Source organism: Neophocaena asiaeorientalis, unplaced genomic scaffold, assembly GCF_003031525.2.
Source record: "Neophocaena asiaeorientalis asiaeorientalis breed wild unplaced genomic scaffold, Neophocaena_asiaeorientalis_V1.1 scaffold54, whole genome shotgun sequence".
In the NCBI taxonomy this organism is placed as follows: Eukaryota; Metazoa; Chordata; class Mammalia; order Artiodactyla; family Phocoenidae; genus Neophocaena; species Neophocaena asiaeorientalis.
The window spans coordinates 4055898-4076922 of NW_020174938.1; the positions used below are offsets into that span (position 1 = coordinate 4055898).

At 37.3% G+C, this 21025-nt stretch overlaps 1 protein-coding gene across 1 annotated transcript; it reads right to left on the bottom strand.

The window, feature by feature from the left end:
* Positions 1-4038: 4038 nt before the first annotated feature.
* Positions 4039-20878, bottom strand: SENP8 (SUMO peptidase family member, NEDD8 specific). Its single transcript, XM_024761763.1, has 2 exons — positions 20833-20878; positions 4039-5173 (listed from the first exon to the last, which is right to left on the bottom strand). Exon 2 carries the CDS (start codon positions 5135-5137, stop codon positions 4499-4501), a length of 639 nt encoding a protein of 212 aa, XP_024617531.1. The 5' UTR covers positions 5138-5173; positions 20833-20878; the 3' UTR covers positions 4039-4498.
* Positions 20879-21025: the final 147 nt, after the last annotated feature.

A 21025-nucleotide genomic window follows, 5' to 3' on the forward strand; every position in this document is an offset into this window, starting at 1 on the left:
TCCAGGACCTCGGAAAAAGAATGGAGGCAAAGATTGAGAAGATGAAAGAAATGTTTAACAAAGACCTAGAAGAGCCAAAGAACAAACAGAGAGAGATGAACAATAACTGAAATGAAGACTACACTAGAAGGAATCAATAGCAGAATAACTGAGGCAGAAGAACGGGTAAGTGACCTGGAAGACAGAATGGTGGAATTCACTGCCGCGGAACAGAATAAAGAAAAAAGAATGAAAAGAAATGAAGACAGCCTAAGAGACCTCTGGCACAACATTAAACGCAATAACATTCGCATTATAGGGGTCCCAGAGGGAGAAGAGAGAGAGAAAGGGCATGAGAAAATATTTAAAGAGATTATAGTCGAAAAATTCCCTAACATGGGAAAGGAAATAGCCACCCATGTCTAGGAAGCGCAGAGAGTCCCATTTAGGATAAACCCAAGGAGAAACACGCCGAGACACACAGTAATCGAACTGGCAAAAATTAAAGACAAAGAAAAATTACTGAAAGCAGCTAGGGAAAAATGACATGTAACATACAAGGTAACTCCCATAAGGTTAAAAGCTGATTTCTCAGCAGAAACTCTACAAACCAGAAGGGAGTGGCATGATATACTTAGTGATGAAAGGGGAGAACTTACAACCAAGATTACTCTACCCAGCAAGGATCTCATTCAGATTCGATGGAGAAATCAAACGCTTTACAGACAAGCAAAAGCTAAGAGAATTCAGCACCACCCAACCAGCTCTACAACAAATGCTAAAGGAACTTCTCTAAGTGGGAAACACAGAGAAGAAAAGGACCTACAAAAACAAACCCAAAACAATTAAGAAAATGGTCACAGGAACATAAATATTGATAATTACCTTAAGCATGAATGGATTAAATGCTCCAACCAAATGACACAGGCTTGCTGAATGGATACAAAAACAAGACCCATATATATGCTGTCTACAAGAGACCCACTTCAGACCTAGGGACACATAAAGACTGAAAGTGAGGGGATGGAAAAAGATATTCCATGCAAATGGAAATCAAAAGAAAGCTGGAGTAGCAATACTCATATCAAATAAGACTTTAAAATAAAGAATGTTACAAGAGACAAGGAAAGACACTTCATAATGATCAAGGAATCAATCCAAGAAGAAGATATAACAATTATAAATATATATGCACCCAACATAAGAGCAGCTCAATACATAAGGCAACTGCTAACAGCTCTAAAAGAGGAAATCGACAGTAACACAATAATAGTGGGGGACTTTAACACCTCACTTACACCAATGGACAGATCATCCAAAGTGAAAATAAATAAGGAAACAGAAGCTTTAAATGACACAATAGACCAGATAGATTTAATTGATATTTATAGGACATTCCATCCGAAAACGGCAGATTACACTTTCTTCTCAAGTGCGCATGGAACATTCTCCAGGATAGATCACATCTTAGGCCACAAATCACAAATCAATCCTCAGTAAATTTAAGAAAACTGAAATCATATCAAGCATCTTTTCTGACCACAATGACATTAGATTAGAAATGAATTACAGGGAAAAAACCGTAAAAAACACAAACTCATGGAAGCTGAACAATATGTTACTAAATAACTGAGACATCACTGAAGAAATCAAAGAGGAAATCAAAAAATACCTAGAGACAAATGACAATGAAAACACGGCAATCCAAAACCTATGGGATGCAGCAAAAGCAGTTCTAAGAGGGAAATTTATAGCTATACAAGCGTACCTGAAGAAACAAGAAAAATCTCAAATAAAGAATCTAATCTTACACCTAAAGGAAAGAAGAACAAACAAAACCCAAAGTTAGCAGAAGGAAAGAAATCATAAAGATCAGAGCAGAAAGAAATGAAATAGAAACAAAGAAAACAATAGCAAAGACCAATAAAACTAAAAGCTGGTTCTTCGAGAAGATAAACAAAATTGATAAACCATTAGCCGGACTCATCAAGAAAAAGAGGGAGAGGACTCAAATCAATAAAATTAGAAATGAAAAAGGAGAAGTTACAACAGACACCACAGAAATACAAAACATCCTAAGAGACTACTAGAAGCCACTCTATGCCAATAAAATGGACAACCTGGAAGAAATGGACAAATTCTTAGAAAGGTATAACCTTCCAAGACTGAACTAGGAAGAAATAGAAAATATGAACAGACCAATCACAAGTAATGAAATTGAAACTGTGATTAAAAATCTTCCAACAAAGAAAAGTCCAGGACCAGATGGCTTCACATGTGAATTCTATCTAACATTTAGAGAAGAGCTAACACCCATCCTTCTCAAAGTCTTCCAAAAAGTTGCAGAGGAAGGAACACTCCCAACACTCACTCTATGAGGCCACCATCACCCTGATACCAAAACCAGACAAAGATACTACAAAAAAAGAAAATTACAGACCAATATCACTGATGAATATAGATGCAAAAATCCTCAACAAAATACTAGCAAACAGAATCCAACAACACATTAAAAGGATCATACACCATGATCAAATGGGATTTATCCCAGGGATGCAAGGATTCTTCAATATATACAAATCAATCAATGTGATACACCATATTAACAAATTGAAGAATAAAAACCATATGATCATCTCAGTAGATGCAGAAAAAGCTTTTGACAAAATTCAACACCCATTTATGATAAAAACTCTCCAGAAAGTGGGCACAGAGGGAGCCTACCTCAACATAATAAAGGCCATATATGACAAACCCACAGCAAACATCATTCTCAATGGTGAAAAACTGAAAGCATTTCCTCTAAGATCAGGAACAAGACAAGGATGTCCACTCTCACCACTATTATTCAACACAGTTTTGGAAGTCCTAGCCATGGCAACTAGAGAAGAAAAAGAAATAAAATACAAATTGGAGAAGAAGAAGTATAACTGTCACTGTTTGCAGGTGATATGATACTACACATACAGAATCATAAAGATGCCACCAGAAAACTACTACAGCTAATCAATGAATTTGGTAAAGTTGCAGGATACAAAATTAATGCATAGAAACCTCCTGCATTCCGATATACTAATGATGAAAAATCTGAAAGAGAAATTAAGGAAACACTCCCATTTACCACTGTAACAAGAAGAATAAAATACCTAGGAATAAACCTACCTAGGGAGACAAAAGAGCTATAAGCAGAAAACTATAAGACACTGATGAAAGAAATTAAAGATGATACCAACAGATAGAGAGATATACCATGTTTTTGGATTGGAAGGATCAACATTGTGAAAATGACTATACTACCCAAAGCAATCTACAGATTCAATGCAATCCCTATCAAATTACCAATGGCATTTTTTTTTTTACAGAACTAGAACAAAAAGTCTTAAAATTTGTATGGAGACACAGAAGACACCGAATAGCCAAAGCAGGCTTGAGGGCAAAAAGCGGAGCTGGAGGAATCAGACTCCCTGAGTTCAGACTATACTACAAAGTTACAGTAATCAAGACAATATGGTACTGGCACAAAAACAGAAATATAGATCAATAAACAAGATAGAAAGCTCAGAGATAAATGCACACACCTATGGTCAACTAATGTATGACAAAGGAGGCAAGGATACACGATGGAGAAAAGATAGTCTCTTCAATCAGTGGTGCTGGGAAAGCGGGACAGCTACATGTATAAGATGAAATTAGAGCACTCCCTAACACCATACACAAAAATAAACTCAAAATGGATTAGAGATCTAAATGTAAGACCAGACACTATAAAACTCTTAATAAAAATGGTACAGATGAACCGGTTTGCATGTCGGAAACTGAGACACAGATGTAGAGAACAAATGTATGGACACTAAGGGGGGAATGCTGCGGGGGGGTGGGGTGGGGCTGGTGTGATGAATTGGGCGATTGGGATTGAAATGTATACACTGATGTGTATAAAATTGATGATTAATAAGAATCTGCTGTATAAAAAAATAAAATTCAAAAAAAATAAAACAATCCTTTTACATGTCACTAGGCACTAACTAAAAATCAACAGAATAGCACAGTGAGTTGGCATACGGCTTTTAAATTGTTTATTTAGTTATAGGTCATGTTATGTCAAATCCCTCTTGACAAAAAAAATATGTGGGCTGTGCAATAAGTTTTTGGTTCTGCTATAATTTTCTTCTTGCATTCTAGACTTCACATAGTCTTAATTTGTTTTACCGATCACTGCTTTTCATTTGGAATAAGCCAATGTCGGTAAGGGAGACCAAAAGGGAATTAATAAGTGTTAAGATAGCTTGGTTTTAAGGTTTTGGTGCATATTTTCAAGACATTTTCACAGAACATATTGCTCTCAAGTTAGAGTTAAAGTGAAACTTTCCATTAGGATAATACAGAGGATAACATTCTCTCAGGAAAAAGTAAGAATTTTAACCTTTCCTCTACCAGGCATCTTCCCTCAGGCACTGAGCCATCCAAATACATGGGGAGAGGCGAGGAGACTTCAAAAGTCACAAATATATTTCAACAGCTAATTTTTAGCAAGTGTGGCAATGAGATCTTTCCATTCTCCTCTCTTCTTTGTGATGTACGTAGGAGTGAGTAGCTGCAATAGTGATTCTGGCTGTTGCCTGAAGTAGTTCTGACACAAGGCCTCAGTGTTACATATCACGTACATCCCACAGTCATAGCTGTTTTGTTGAGCAGGGGCTTTCTCTTCCACAAAGGCCAATTTGTCTCCTTTTCTGCCTAAGAAAGCCTCTAGTTTCTCTGCTACCTGCTTTGCATGGACTGAGTTGCTCCTACTATGAGAATCATAATGAAAAAAGCTATTTTTATCTTGGAGATAAACCAACAAACTCCAATGGGTTCCCCCAGCTGCCTGGTTGGAATTATCATTGATGGCTAAAAATACAACTCTCTTGTGAGGGAGGTCCAAGGGTTCAAGGAACATGGCGATCTCTGCTGGGTTGCCAGTGCACTTGATGAACTGGGTGACTTCAGGGCTGATGAAGCAGACATGGTCAGAACAGTCATGAAACTGACTGTTGGCAAAGTACTCAAAGGCAAACCCAATAATATGGTCATTGAGCCAGCTTGGAGGATCCAATAGTGAGACATCTGATTGCCGCAGTAGACTGTCCATGTAACTCAAGACTACTGGGTCCATCTTGTACTGACCAGGGCTGCTCAGAAATTCCAGAAGCTGAAGGAGAGGCAGAAGACAATATTTACTGTTGAATATGATACTTGGCTGTAAAATGGGGATCATAAATATCAACTACTCTTACAAGGTTTTGGGTAAGGATTAAATATAACTGTAAAGTGTTTAGCAACAATGTCTGGCTAAGAGTAAACACTCAAAAAAACCCTCTAGCTTATGTGCTTTATGTTAACAATTAGTTAGAATGAAAACTTTGGAAATTCTGCATCTGAAATAGTAAGCATGGATTTAAAATCTCCTCTTTAAATGCAGAGATTGGTTAAAATTATAACTAATGTTTTACCAAACTCTATAGCATTAACCATATATTTGGCCCTTTAATGAATATGCATGATAAGAATGGCAAATTGTTTTTATATTAAAGATGAATTTTCAGGGCTTCCCTGGTGGTGCAGTGGTTAAGAATCCGCCTGCCAATGCAGGGGACATGGGTTCGAGCCCCGGTCCAGGAAGGTCCCACACGCCGTGGAGCAACTGGGCCCGTGTGCCACAACTGCTGAGCCTGCGCTCTAAAGCCTGTGAGCCACAACTGCTGAAGCCTGCGCTCCGCCTGTGCTCCGCAACGAGAGGCCGCCGCAATGAAAGGCCCGCACACTGCAACGAAGACTGGCTCCTGCTTGCCAAAACTAAGAAAGCCTGCGTGCAGCAACGAAGACCCAACTCAGCCAAGAATAAATAAATTAATTAATTTAAAAAAGGATGAATTTTCAGAGTCCAATTTAAATGTTACTAATTACTAAGGGAAATAGCTTCCATTTCAAAATTAATTTTCAAGAGATAAGATAAAATATTGCTTCCTCATTCCATAATGGAAAGTGACAGTGAATAGAGTAGTTAAAAGGAACTGTAATTTCAAGAACAGAAAATCATGAGTAATACAAATGAAATTCATTCCTGATTCTGCCCAGTTATGAACATGAGTGACAGTCTTTCCCATCTTTAACCTCAAGGGGTAAGACAGAGACTACAGAAATTCTTCGGGCACTGAAAGGTAGTGTGGCACGGGAATCATGAGACCTGGGTCTAGCCCTAGTTCTACCACTGATTTGCTAGTATCATCCTGATTAAGTCACTTAATTGATTTTGATTTTGTCCTTGTTTTTGGTCATCTGTAAAAAGGCCCCAGAAAGTTGTAGAAAAGGCCAAATAATTTTACTCGAAGGTATTAAAAAAGTATAAAATGTTGTACAAATAGTATTTATGTTATTAATTGGATGATATTAGTAAGATGATTGGACAATCTGGATAGAGCTCCAAACTAATCAAAGGAAATGAGGCTTGGAAACAAATATCCATTCATATTACCTTGTTCAAACAAAGGCATGACTAACTTAGAGTGGGAGCAAGACAAGTCATATAGTAAGATTAATATGCTCATGATCACCTGAGGTAAGGTGCTAACAGAGACAAGAAATGTGATAAGTGTGGTAATATTTGAACCTAACAGAGGTCACTGCTATGCACTCACTTGGCAGCATAACAATATTTCTAAAAATCATAAAGCAATAAACTGTCACATGCAGATTGTGAGTACAAAGCAAAGCATATTGTAAGACAGTAACACTGCTATGAAAGACTGGGCTAGAATAGTGACATCAATTTCATCAATTCTGGCCATTAGACCAGTTATTTTACCACTTGGTTACACTATTAGAACAATAAAATTTTGGACACAACCATTTTCATGTAATCAAAACCCTACAAAAACCCATACAGAAAAATAAATATACCCCTGAAGAAAAAACCTCAAGTAATGAGGTAGCTGGGAAGCACCAAAGACGGGTTTTTTGTGCATACAGTGTATCATAATATGAACTATTTCAGAAGTAATACAAGGCTGTTGATGAGTGTGTATATCAATCTGTATAAAATAAGATGGCATGAATTAAGATTTTCTTAAGAAGAATAACTTCAGCACAGACATAAACTGGAGCCAGGAATGAAGTTAACGAGGCATAGAGTACACTTGTTATGGGTGGGCCACAAATTTGGCTCTTGCCTTTTGGCAGCTAACCAGAGAGTGTTAAGTTAAACATTCACAATGTCCATAAGGTAAAAACAAAGCAATTGCTCTGGAGAGGTAAAAGCATTCTTTGCATTAAGGTCAGACAGATTTCTCTCAAGGAATTTTCATAAAAGACATGGTGTATTATAATGAATGTCCCATAATATCCTTATAAAAGATGAAACAGTTTCAGAGGACTGTTTCTTACAATGATCCTTAATATCCAGCCTGATGGCAAATGAGCAAACAGCAATCTAGTAAAAGCAGCTGTGGGAGGCTAGGTGCTCAGCTGGCTGCTGCTGTAACTGGATTTAAGAATATATGAGTATGAAAAGGGAATGACTGCATGTGCATCGAGCAAGGCTCCCTGACTCTCCCCATCATGCCTTCAATGACTATGAGGAGTGGTAAGGGCCAGACTGTACTGCCTGGCAAATACCTGGAGACCTGCTCTCTATGCTGACCGCTGAAATCAGACCCACACCTTAATAGCAAACCCAACTAGGGGTAGAAGCCCATAAGAAGAGTGCCTGAACAGACAGGCATCTCACCTTGGAGGGAGTGTCTACAGGCAGGGCCAAGATTTTCTTCAGAAAACAATTTTTGTGTTTTGTTTGTTTGATTTTGAAAACATCCAACATACAGACATTGGGTCAACCAGGACTTAATTCTATTCCATACAGCATGATTGCAATAGCTTAACCTCAACAATTCTTTTTTTTTTTTTTTTTTGCGGTACGCGGGCCTCTCACTGTTGTGGCCTCTCCCGTTGTGGAGCACAGGCTCTGGACGCGCAGGCTCAGCGGCCATGGCTCACGGGCCCAGCTGCTCCGTGGCATGTGGGATCTTCCCGGACCGGGGCACGAACCCGTGTCCCATGCATCGGCAGGCGGACTCTTAACCACTGCACCACCAGGGAAGCCCTAACCTCAATAATTCTAAAGCAGATGGAACCAGACTGGCCTTTGGGCAAACCACCTTGGCCAAGAAAATGGATGCTAAACTTCATATCGGAAGACTTGAAATTTAGACTCCATTATGTTAACTCATTGGCTACATGATCATAAACAAACTGCTTCATTTCTTTAAGACACAGTTTCCTTTTCTGTAAAGTGAAAATATTAATACATGACCTTTACCAACGGGTATTTGTCAGTATTTAATGAAGAAACGTAAGTAACTAATACTTAAAAAAAATATAAAAGTAGTATTTCCAGATATCTACTGGGTCATCAGGAAATTTATATCCTGACAACTGGTAACTGTAGTGATTCACACTGAACAAATGTTTATTGAGTGCTTCCTATGTGCTAGGGGCTAGAAAATCAGAATGGGGATAAGATAGTCATAGTTCCTACCCTCACTGAGCTTAAGCCTATTATGCTATATAATGAATACATAATGAATATATACATCTCTTTTAGTCAATAAACACCTATTGAGTACCTAATATTAGGTGTCATGGGAGATACAAAGATGTGTAAGGTAGCTTACACGCAAAGAAGAAGCCCATAAGCCACAAATAAAATGAATGGGAATTCAAAAGAGGGAAATGGATGGAGAGCTCGGATCAGGAAAGACTTCAAGGAGAAAGTGGCATAAAAGTGGGCTCTTGAAAGGCAGGTAGAGTTGCACGTGTAGAAGGGCATTAAGAAGGCAGAGAGGCAAGGAAAGTGCCTTTAAGTGTGTAGTCCAGTTTGTCTGGAATGAAGTGGGAGTAGGGATGTAGGTGAAGGCTGGAAGAGGATTATCAGAAGCTAAGTGTTGATAGACTGATTTCCAAGTGTAAAGTGTAGAACTTATACTGGAGAAAATGTGGAGCCATTACTGGCTTTGTCAGTGCTTTAGGAAGATTAATGATTCAGGCATAGTATACAGGATTAACTGGTAGGGAGAGAAATTGGAGGTAGAGATCAACTAGATTTTCATTGAAAGTAAAGGTAGGAGGACATGACCTAAACCAGGTGAAATGGTAGTAGGAGAGAGGCAAGGAGGAAAAGATATTATAGACAGAGTATCAATAAGGGATCAGAGGAGGGTAGATAAGAGAGAAGAATTAAGAAACAGTCTGGAAGCTTTCGTTGGAGTGACTGGAAGAACAGTGATCCCATCATTAATGGAGTAAGGGAAAAGGAGATGGAAGGGGACCTAGCACAAGACCCAGGAGCCATTTGGAACCATCCTAGGGTTATATCCTTTCTATATAGTGAGCACTGTGCTTAGCATATCTGAGGTACAATAAATGTTTGTCATATGAATGAACCCTTTTAAAAAGGGAGTCAGAAAATACAGATTAGGAAAAAAGGGAAATAAGGCATTTTAAGATTTTTGTTTTGTCTGTAACATCCCCATTTTTGCTTTGGTTTTGTGTCTTGTCTGTTTTTTCTCTGTTGATTAGTAGTAAATTCCTTCAGAATTAAGAGACCTATGTATCTGGTCCTGGTGGATGGTAAGGAATATTGGGGAGACAATGACCTCCTTATAGTTCTATTTGTAAAATCCTACAAAATATAGTATAGTCATTTTCACAATGTTGATTCTTCCAATCCAAGAACATAGTATATCTCCCCATCTGTTTGAATGAAATTAGAACACTCCCTAACACTATACACAAAAATAAACTCAAACGATATACGTATGCATACAGCTGATTCAATTTGTTATACAGCAGAAACTAACACAACACTGTAAAGCAATTATACTCCAATAAAGATGTTAAAAAAATATATAGTATAGTTTTATATTTTGGAGCCAGGAGGCTTTGAGTTCAGGATCTGACTTTACCCCTTGCTATCTGTGTGACTCTGGACAAGTTATTCATCCTCTTTCCTGGCCTCATTTTCTTCATCTGTAAAAGGAGGTAATAATAAAACCTGTCTCTCAAGAGTTGCTTTGTGAATTAAAAACACAAGTGAAAAGACTCAGCACATTGTCTGGTAGATAGCAAGCTCTCAAAAAAAAAATTGTTTCCTGCCCTGTTCTCTATATATTTGCGGTGGTAATAATGGATCTTAAAGATTTCTTGAAAATAAAGCATCTGTTTGTCTCTTTATATAAAGCCACAAAGTCACCAAGGATAGATCTAGCCAGGGCATGACTCTGCACTCTTGTACTTTACCTTTGGCATAAGCAGAGTGCATGCTAACTCCAGAGAAAAGCAGTCTCTCAACCTGCTGAGTGAAGCGTGCTGTTAATGTGTTGTCAGCATACACAAACCTTGTGGTTATCTTCCAACTTCTGTAGCTAAATGAAGTGAACACTGAATTCATAGTATGGAGCACTTCCCAAATATTTAATTTTAACAAAAGGAAGAGACTATTTTTCATATTAATCTTAAAATCCTTAAAATGCATACTACTTGAATATTTCTGTTTGTTATAAAAACAGGGAAATTAAATAAAAATAAAAATTAATTTAAAGGGAAAGTTTATAATTCAATAGGAACCATTCTGATTTCCTGCTGATATAAGGCAAGAAGCTGCAGGTTCAGTAGAAAAAACACTAGGCTGGGAGTCAGTAGACTTGGGATTCAGTTCAGATCTGCAATCAACCAGTTGTTTGACTCTGGAGAAGACATTTTAAACTTCTGGGTCTCAGCTTCATCATCTGTAAAGTGAGGTTTGGACTAGATAAATAGCGGTTCTAGCCAGGGATGCACGTTTGAATCACCTATGGAGATTTTAAAGAACACACATGATCTATCTCTGGGGGGAGGGTCTGGGCACCTGTATTTTTAAGATGTTTCCAAGTGATTCTATGATTTCTAAAAGACTCCTCTAGCTCTAGGGTTGTACAATTCTAAGCTCTAATCTTTGCAAATTTAAAAATCTTCCCTTGTGGGAAGTAGCCGCATAGTACAGGGAGATCAGCTCAGGGCTTTGTGTCCACCTAGAGGGGTGGGATAGGGAGGGTGGGAGGGAGACCGCAAGAGGGAGGAGATATGGAGATGTATGTATAGCTGATTCACTTTGTTATACAGCAGAAACTAACACACCATTGTAAAGCAATTATACTCCAATAAAGATGTTAAATACAATAAAATAAAATAAAAATCTTCCCTTCCTATTTAAAGTCTTACTGGAACAAAGTCATGCTCATTTCTTTATATATTCTTTATGGCTGCTTTTGAGCTATAAGAGCTGAGTAGCCTGCAAAGTCTAATATATTTACTGTTTGCCCTCTTAGAGAAAAACTTTGCCAATCCCTGTTTTAGACCACTATAATGTAACCTACTGTAAATGTCTAGGCTGAATTAATTTTAAGAGCTTTTAGAGATCTAATAAAGCATTGGAGCTATTTGTTAAAATATCTTAAAGGCAGTTTCCAAGTAGATTAACCTTTAACTAGAGGTGTTACTGCTGATTCAGCTGGAATTTTTGATGAGCAAATACTTAAAAATACTAATTACAGTGGATATAAGAATTGCCTACATTAGAGATGCATAAATATTCATAAGATCAAAAATATACATGAAGTTTTTAATTAACAAGCATTTCATAAGGTATGCATCAATTCTCATAACTTCTGGGAAAATATGCCTGTTGTGGTTAAAACCACAGTAGTGAGCCAGATAAGTTTTACTGTAAAGCCCCAAAGAAAACACTATCCCAGAACTGTGACTTTTATTCATTTTTCCCCCTAATTATTCAGAAAGGGTTCCTTAAAAAAGAAGAAAAAAAAAAACGAACAGCTTCATTCAGTTATGTTTTTAAACACTACAAAGGGCAAAGTGTAGCTATTTACTCATTTTAAGTGAAGATTATAAGTTAGTAGTTTTGAAATGCAGTTCCCCTTTCCCCTCCTCACTCCCTTCAGTTTTTGTTTTAAATTGTATCAAACTGCAAACGCTCACAGATGTGGTCTGTGCTCCTCTAACTAGATACATGGCTATGTGCCAGCAGGTATTGACAGACAAAAGCAAACAAACACACCCACACACCAAAAATCAAACATAGGCTAATAATCCCAGTGCATCTTCCTAGAGCTTCAATTTCACTAATTTTTGGGGAAAAGAGCTAAGCAATTTAATCTTAAATATTGATATTTTTATATCTTAAATACTTAAAACGTTTAAATCAGTAACTTACATCTTAATTAACATAAACATGGACATAATGTAGCATAAAATGCAAAATCAGCATAGATTTTTAAAATAAGAAATTTCCAGAGAACTTTTGCACCTGAGAAAGGCGATTTTCTATCCTTGTGGTTACAGGGTTTAGTTTATTATATCTTCCAACTTCTGTAGCTAAATGAAGTGAACACTGAATTCATAGCATAGAACACTTCCCAAATATTTAATTTTAACAAAAGGAAGAGACGATTTTTCATATTAATCTTAAAAACATTAAAATGCATACTACTTGAATATTTAGGATTCTTAGGAACCAGATTCCCTAAAAATTAATAAAGACATGAGCAAAACCTCATGCTTTAGCAGCTTAAATGTGTATAGGAGCAAGACAATTATTGAAGCAAATTTATTCATTTGGTCAAAATACATTTATTCGTCTTTTCTGTGTGCCAATTTTGCCTACAATAATGACTAGAAATTGAACCTAATATTATATAATGAAAATATAGACATCACCCCTGAACTTTCTATTTTCTTCATACCTCCTCTCCAATTGATAAGTCCTATTGATTCTACAGCCAAAATGTTCTGAACCTGTCCAATGGCTTTCATCTTGACTTCCATCACAGTCAAGCCCATCAACATTTCTTATCTCGATATACCCTAACAGGTCTCCTTACTTCTACTATTGACCCCTCCAGTAAATTGTTCATACAGCTGTCAGAGTAATTGTTTAAAAATTTGTCAGGTCACACCTGTCCTGTTTAAAACCCTCTGGTAGCACACTATTACACTCAGAAAAAAAGGTGAATGCCCTGCCCCAGCTGCTTACAAACACTCTGCATGATCACATGGCCCCAGCCACCGCTCCACTCTCATTTCCATCACTCTTCCCCTTGCCCACTAAGCTCAAGCCACACCAATTTTCTTTTTATTCTTCAAACACACCATGCTTTTTTTCTCCTGAGGGCTGGGGTACTAGCTGGGCCTGAACCTTCTAGTGGTTGGCTCCATGTGTTGGGTAGATTTCAGTTTAAATGTCACTTATTCACAGAGATCTCCCATGATCAGTCAAAATAAGAGGCCCCCAGTCACTCTCTTGTCCTTTAATTTCAATTCCTTGCATAGCACTTGTGGCTGTCTGACAGTTTTTTTTCATTTATTTGTTTCTTGATTAACACTCCCCCTCCCCAGGCCAAAAATGTAAGCTCCATGAGCATAGAGAATAAAGGAACTTGTCTGCCTAAACTTGTTTACCACCTTGGCCCCCTGGGCCTAAAACAAAACTTGTCGGGCAGACAATAAATAATAATTGAAGAATAAATGAATGAAAAATGGAGTATGGATCTTCACATGATATATATCATGTTCTGCAGAGAAATTTTTACCTTTATAGAGTCTTAGAAGTGTAAAGGCCTTTACTATCCCTTCTAGTCTAACTTCCTACTCCATGCAGGAATTTTTCATTTCTGCTCTCAGGGAAAAATGTGCAGGAGCCTGGCTTACAACTAGTTGTGTAATACTGGAGCAGAAACAGATAAATCGATGCAACAGTACAAAAACAAATCCATGCATTTTAGAAATTTTAAATATGATGATGAAGACATTATAAATCAATGGGAAAAGTTTATGGATTGTTCCATTTTCAGTGAACACTATGTTCTATAGCAGTGCTGTCCAGTAGGACTTTCCGTGATGATGGAAATAAATGTCCTTTATCTGCAATGTCCAATATAGTAGCCACTAGCCACATGTGGCTATTGAGCACTTGAAAATGGCTAGTGACACTGAGGGACTGATTTTATTTATTTTAATTAATTTAAACTTAAATTGAAATAGCTACATGTGGGTAGTGGCTACTATTTTGGACAGCATAGTTCCATAGGATTTCATAGGTATTTCTGGAAAGAAAAAAGATTATATGGTAAGTAAGTTAGGGAAATGCTGCATCCTAAAACTCTGTACTGTTGCTTTTTGCACAAGCATATTAGAGGCTACGAGAGGTTCTGCAATAAAGAAAATTAACTTTTCTTGGTCTGATTTTTTTCCCAACTCATTTGACCAATGAAATCCTTTTTGTGTTTGTTTTGGTATATTAGCTATTAACACCTTATTGTCTGTGCAGTGAAGTTTGGGATATGCTAATTGGGTAATTTAATAAATGGCACTGGAACAAGTTGTTAATCATTCGATTAAAAAATGAAGTGAGATCCCTACTTCAGACCTCATATCGAATTATATTTCAGATGGAGTGAAATTTAAATGTTAAAAAGTGAAACAAAAATATTAAAAGAAAATAGAGCTTAAAAATACTTATACAACTGGTCAATAAACACATGAAAAGATACTCAACACCTTACTAGTAATCAAAGAAATGTAAGTTGAAGTAACATTTCATTTTTTACCTGTCAAATTAGCAAACATGTGGAAAACTGATAATAACCAGCATTGCTGAGTAACTATGGGAAAATGGGCATTCTTATTGTTAACAGAAATGTAAACAAATGCAAGCTTTTTGAAGGATAATTTGCCATTATATTTTAATATTTAAGAAATGTCTATAGGTAGGTATTACACTTTCAGAAATTTATCTGAAGGGAAACATTAGGATATGTGCAAAAATTTAACAGGGATGTTTACCACAGCAATATTTATAACAGAAAAATTGGAAACAATCTCAAAGTTTAAAAGAGGACTGGTAAATTTAAATAATAGGATTTCCATTCAATGGAATACTTTGCAGCCATTAAAAAATGAAGTTATAGAAATAAATTTATTGACACAGAAATATGTTCATAATATGTTATGGAAAGAAAGGTTATATAAAAATCTGTACACAAATATACACAAAAATAGTCAAGAATGATAGCCATCTAAAGTTATATACAGTTTTCTTTAAGAATGGAATTTTAATACTTTTAAACTTTTTTCTTTTGATATTGACTGCTTAATTTTTTCCCCTTTCTTTTTATAATGAGCACATACCAGTAAGTACAGCTATTTTCATTCAAGAAAAAAAAAAAAGTACCACCTCCCACTCTTACACTGACCTAAAAATGTCTGTTTCTTCAACTCACAGGTCTCACTTTTGTCCTCTGAAAAAAAACAGTAAATCTAATCTCTCTTCTACAAAACTTCGAACACAAATATTTAAATATAATCTGATGTTCATTAAGATTAGATTACGTCCAACTTCTAATGAATGATTCCCTTTGCAATTTCACAAAAAGAATCACGTCCAAGACCAAATGTGCTTTTCATGGCAGCATAAGCAGAAAAATTTTCAGGAAGGAAGTTGAAGCCTTATTTTTTGGTTTCAATTTCCCCTAATTAAACGTTTCCTTTTAATGCTAGCCTAAACCATCCAGAGATTTGTATAAAGTGGCATGTTAAAAATTACCATCAAGTTTTTACATCCCTGTTGAAGACAAAGACTATATTTTACTCAACCCTGCTATCTTCAGTGCGTGAAAACACAAAATTGTTATAAACATAGGAAGATTTCTCAATTTTATAAATTATTTATAAATTTGAACAATATTACTCTAACATGAACATTTTACAAATAGAGGAATTCAGTTCTCAAAGCAGAAAAACCATTTGGTATGATGATGATGCCTGGTAACTCTACAGCCATAAATTCCATTTGGCCCTACCTTGGGCCAGGGAGATAGACTAAGTAACCTTTTAGAATTTCTTCTGGCACTGAGGCTCTGCATTTATTGTTCTGTTACTTATTAGGCATGGCTATCGATGGCTAAGGGGTCATTGACCAGAAACAGTACTTTATTCTTAGTCTACCATTTCTACTTCAAAGGTTCCATCTGTAACTGTGTCACTATTTTTTTCCTTTACTTGGTGTAAACACCAGCATTTTTTTTTTTTTGCGGTACATGGGCCTCTCACTATTGTGGCCTCTCCCGCTGCGTAGCACAGGCTCCGGACGCGCAGGCTCAGCGGCCATGGCTCACGGGCCCAGCAGCTCCGCGGCATGTGGGATCTTCCCGGACCGGGGCACGAACCCGTGTCCCCTGCATCGACAGGCGGGCTCTCAACCACTGCGCCACCAGGGAAGCCCCACCAGCCTTTTCTTAAAATGATTTTGTTTTGCTTAAATTTTCTGAGAAATGACTTAACACAATTGGAAAATCTGAAGTGACTAGGGCTGTAAATAGTGTTTGGGGAGGACACTAGATTTAATGAGAGGTCTAAGATATTTTACAAAAGAGTAGACAGAATTTTACTTAGTATATAGCTAATATATCCTAGCTGATAAGATGTGGTCAAGCTGAAGTTATAATCTGCCTGGTTTCGTAAATAATCACTGTGTTTAGCCCACAGTAGCTATATACAAGCATTTTGTTTGAAAGAGTATAAAAAAACCATCATCTTTTATTATTTGTCTTCTAGATTTCAAAGCCTGGTAAGTTATTTTTTTCATAGTTAAGAGGTAAATTGTTATTACAAACTCCCATTTAATGAGTTTAAAAAATGTGCTTGGTGTATAGCAGGTGCTCAATAAATATTTAATGAACAAATGGAAGAAACAATGAATTTCTGTTTTACTGTACTGTGCTGACAGGAAAACAGTGTCTGATGGGACCCGATTATGACAAAGAATTCTCTTAGCAATTTGTCTTTAAATGTTAATTAATATGAATACTTGTGAGTTATCTGACCAGGTCTGAACTATATATTATTAAGTAGGACTAAACATTTCCAGCAACTATATATTTTAGCTGCTAATATAAAGTGCCAAGTTGCTGCAACAAACAGTAGTGGGAAAATTACAGCCAGCTAAGGCCAGATATCCACAACCTATTGTTTTGAAGGAATTTAACCTATCACACTACTCTGAGAGAGCATTTATTTATTTTTTGGCCCTCAGGGAAGGCAGGCCTAGAACGATTTTTAAACCTACAATATAGATGCTCAAAAATAATAACTGTAACCAGGACAATTTTTTTCAGTATCATGACTATGTTCTAGTGCTTTTATAACAGATGAAATGTGCGAAAGTGTAGTCATCTAATTGGAAGCCAGAGAAAGGAACTTCCAGAGATTTTCTGTAAGTAATAAAAATGCTTAAAATCTCTCATATGTGTCAAGTATTCTCTCTACTTTAAGACAGACCTATTCCCCCCTTCCCTAAAAAAGGAGACAGACAGATGAAACTCAAAGTCTACATAAACTTGACTTTCTATCTGTATTGAACCATATCATTACCCAAACGGTCTCCAGTAGGTAGATGGACAAAGTGAATATAAGCTAGTCATGCTGAAGAAGGTAGCCTCTCAGAGAATCTGGTTCAGAAAAGTTAAGTTACTTTACTCATTTGGATTAGTAATACTTGGACCTCAAATTCAATTTTTTGAATAATATGGTTAAAAAAGCACATTATTTGGAGAGTAGCTGGGATTTGAGCAGTAAGTTTTATATAGTCTGGCAAGGGTCAGTTTCCAAAGAGATGGGTTACCTGGGCCTTGAGGACTTCCTTTTTGTTTACTAATGCATTTTACTCATCCAAGAGGTTTAAGGAATTGGCAAGAAGAGTCTGGACCTTAAACAGTCAGAAATTTAGGCCTTACAGATGTAGATGGAATTTAACCAAGAAAGTCCTTAGCAATATCTAGAAACCTAGATAAGTGGTAAAGCCATTGCTTATCAGAAGTTCTAACATTATAATTTATAACATAAAAGAATGGGCTAGCTTCTTGACAATGTAAACTGCTAACTGATCTCTACACAGGTGTGCGTGTCCTTGTTGAAAGGTATGTAATTCAGTCCAATCTTTTTCTTTAGATTGGTCACACTGGGAAAATAAAGGAACTTACCAGACTCTTTGGAGACTGCTTTATGATAAAATTTATTTTTTAAAAATTTAATTATTTATTGGTCTAGTTTCTTCATTCCTATCTTTTGACAATCTAACATATACATTACTGCTACATTATTTTTCAAACAGAACTCTAGTTTCATTATTCTCCAAATTTTTAAACATTTCTCCATTGTCTACCAAAATTAAGTACAAACTACAGCATGGCATTAAATTATTTCCATAAAAATAGCCGCAACCTTTCCCAATTTATTTCCTTGTACTTCTCCCACATACACAGCCACAAGCTCAGTTCTCCTGCAGGCCCAAATTATTAGGCAACAGTGGAGTCGTAGTGGTTACTGCAACTAAGGTACAGGAAAAAGTGAAGAGCCAGCTCCCCACTCCCACTCCAACTGAGAGGTTAAGAAGTGAACACTGCTCAAGTACCCTTCTGAAACACAGACTTGATCTGTCATGCTCTTGCTTAAAACCATTACAGTAAGCTTTTTATAAATCTAGAATCCATGGGCCAGGAGGTGGCTAGAATTAAGGGTTCCATGAACTTGGATTGGGGAAAAAAATTGCATCTTTTCAATAAACTCTAGCTGAAATTTAGCATTTTCTTCACTAAGTGTAGGCAATAATCCTCAGTGGTATTAACAGTCCCTATGTCTTTATCACCATTAGAAATATATTTTCATATCACATTAAAGTTCTTGCAATTACCTCAAAATATAATTTATACTCATCACTATTTTGAAATTACATAATTAGACCTGCTGCCAGATGTTATTTAATGTGTAAGGAAGCACATATATAACTACATCACACATTTGTTTTAATATTTTTAAAACTTTCAATAAAAATAATTTCATTTACATTTCTATGTATTTTACTTTATACATTTAAAAACATTATTCTGAGATAAGGTCCACAGGCCAGGCTGCCAAAGTGGTCCATGACATAAAAGAGGTTATTTTATTTTTACCTTTGTTATTTATACCTATTAACTGCTTATAGTATATAATCTAAACACTTTAGCATGGAATTCAAGGCTCCTCATTAACTGTTCACACCCACTTTATCATCTTTATCTCTGTCCCACCCCTACTTTTCATACTAAACTCTATAGTCATACCAGACAATAGTGACTCTCTCTTATCTGGTGGCAGACAGGTTTTTGAATTAACCCTAGTTAATAGACAGTAGCCATGCACTGGCTTGGGCTTTGCCTTACCCAGACCTTCTCTGCCTGCCAAGTGAATTCTTTTAAAGGTCTGTTTTCCCTAATACTACGAGGTCCTAATAGGGCTGAATCTTTAATCTTTCTCATACCTAACGTAAATGATCAATGAAATGAATATAAAAGACAGATTCTAAATTGGCAAGGCACTATGTGTAGTAATAATCTCTAGGGGAGTGAAGTTAGCCTCTGAATCTCATAAATTCGCCTAGCTCTGATCTTTTTGGGGATAGAAATGAGGAGGCCCTTGAGCTCTAAGGGTGGATCCTAAGCTGATAAATCTTGGATGGAGGGTAAAGGGAGGGGAAAGAGAGCAGTAACTGAGGTGGATCTGATTAAGACTGAAGGATGGAAATGTGCTGAAGGGAAAGGCAGGAGTGACTTCTTCTCCCATTTCCCAGAGCAGTTATTCAAAACTATCATCACTCTGACCAAGCGTCCCATTCCATCCCTAACTCTCTCTCATCAAATGACTCCCATCTTAATGTTACAGAGTCAACTCTATCAATCTTCTGCCTTCCCCTACTTCCCATCCTTTCCTTTGCTCTAGTTTAGTGGTTCTCAACCCACAGCATTAGTCACCAAAGGAGTTTTTTAAAATGAAACACTGATTCCCGAGTTTGTTTAATTGGCCTCAGATGGAGCAACTGCATTGGTTTTATTTTTAAAAAGCTTCCCAGGTGACTCTAATGTGCATACAAGATTGAGTTCCACTAGTGTTCTTGGTTCTGTAAGTTAGCTATTCTCATCCATAAATTGTCTACTTCTCGGTTCCATGGTACACTTTTATGCCTAAGAGTTTCCCATCTTACAAGAACACACTGTTGCGGCCCACACACTTGCCCCTCATCTCATCTCTTTACAACGATGTTTCTTTAAAGGGTGGCCTACACCTGTATGGTTTTTACCAGTTATGTTCTATGAATTTTTACTCTTCCAGCCAGTACTGGCATATGATTTTGTACTCGTCATTCCCTCTGCTTCTATCTCCTCTCATATTTCTTTGACCAGCTACTGCTCACTAACCTTTTAACACAAACTGAGTGACCCAAAGGTCACCTTGGAAAGGGTTTCCTCAAGTCCTTCCTCTAGTCCTTCAGGCTCAGAGTATCCTGTGGGTTTTTTTTTTTTCTATTATATATTTACTACCACTGCGGATTCTCATCGTCTCGACATAACAGAGCGCTTCAGAAAGCTGAGCCTGTTTCATTTGCTTCTGACTTTCTGGAGTCTAACTCCTGGAAACCACTCAGTGAAAAAACTCTGAGTAATGAATGGAAAGAAAGACTAGGAAACGGAGGTCTGGGGCGGGGAAATGAGGGGGAGGGCGTGTGTGTGTGGAGACGGGGTGGGGAGGGCTGACGGATAACGGGGTGGAGCTGAGAACCCTGCGCCAAAACTGGGGAGGGGGCAAGGATACCCTAGATCTGCGTGGGCGGTAAAGCGGTCCCCGGCCCAGACACACCAACCAGCAAACCCAAGTGGGAAGCAGGCTTCTTACCTGCCTCGGACCTCACCACCCCAACCAGCCTTCAGGCGGCTCTCTAGTGGCCGGAAAACGAAAGCTACGGTCGCAAACCCAGAGTTTTCTACCCCAACATTGCGACATTCCTCTTTAGTAGAGAGAGAATCTAAGGCAGAGTTCCCAGCTCTGCCGTAAGGTGAGGAAGAAAAGTTTGGGCGGGGCTGCCTGG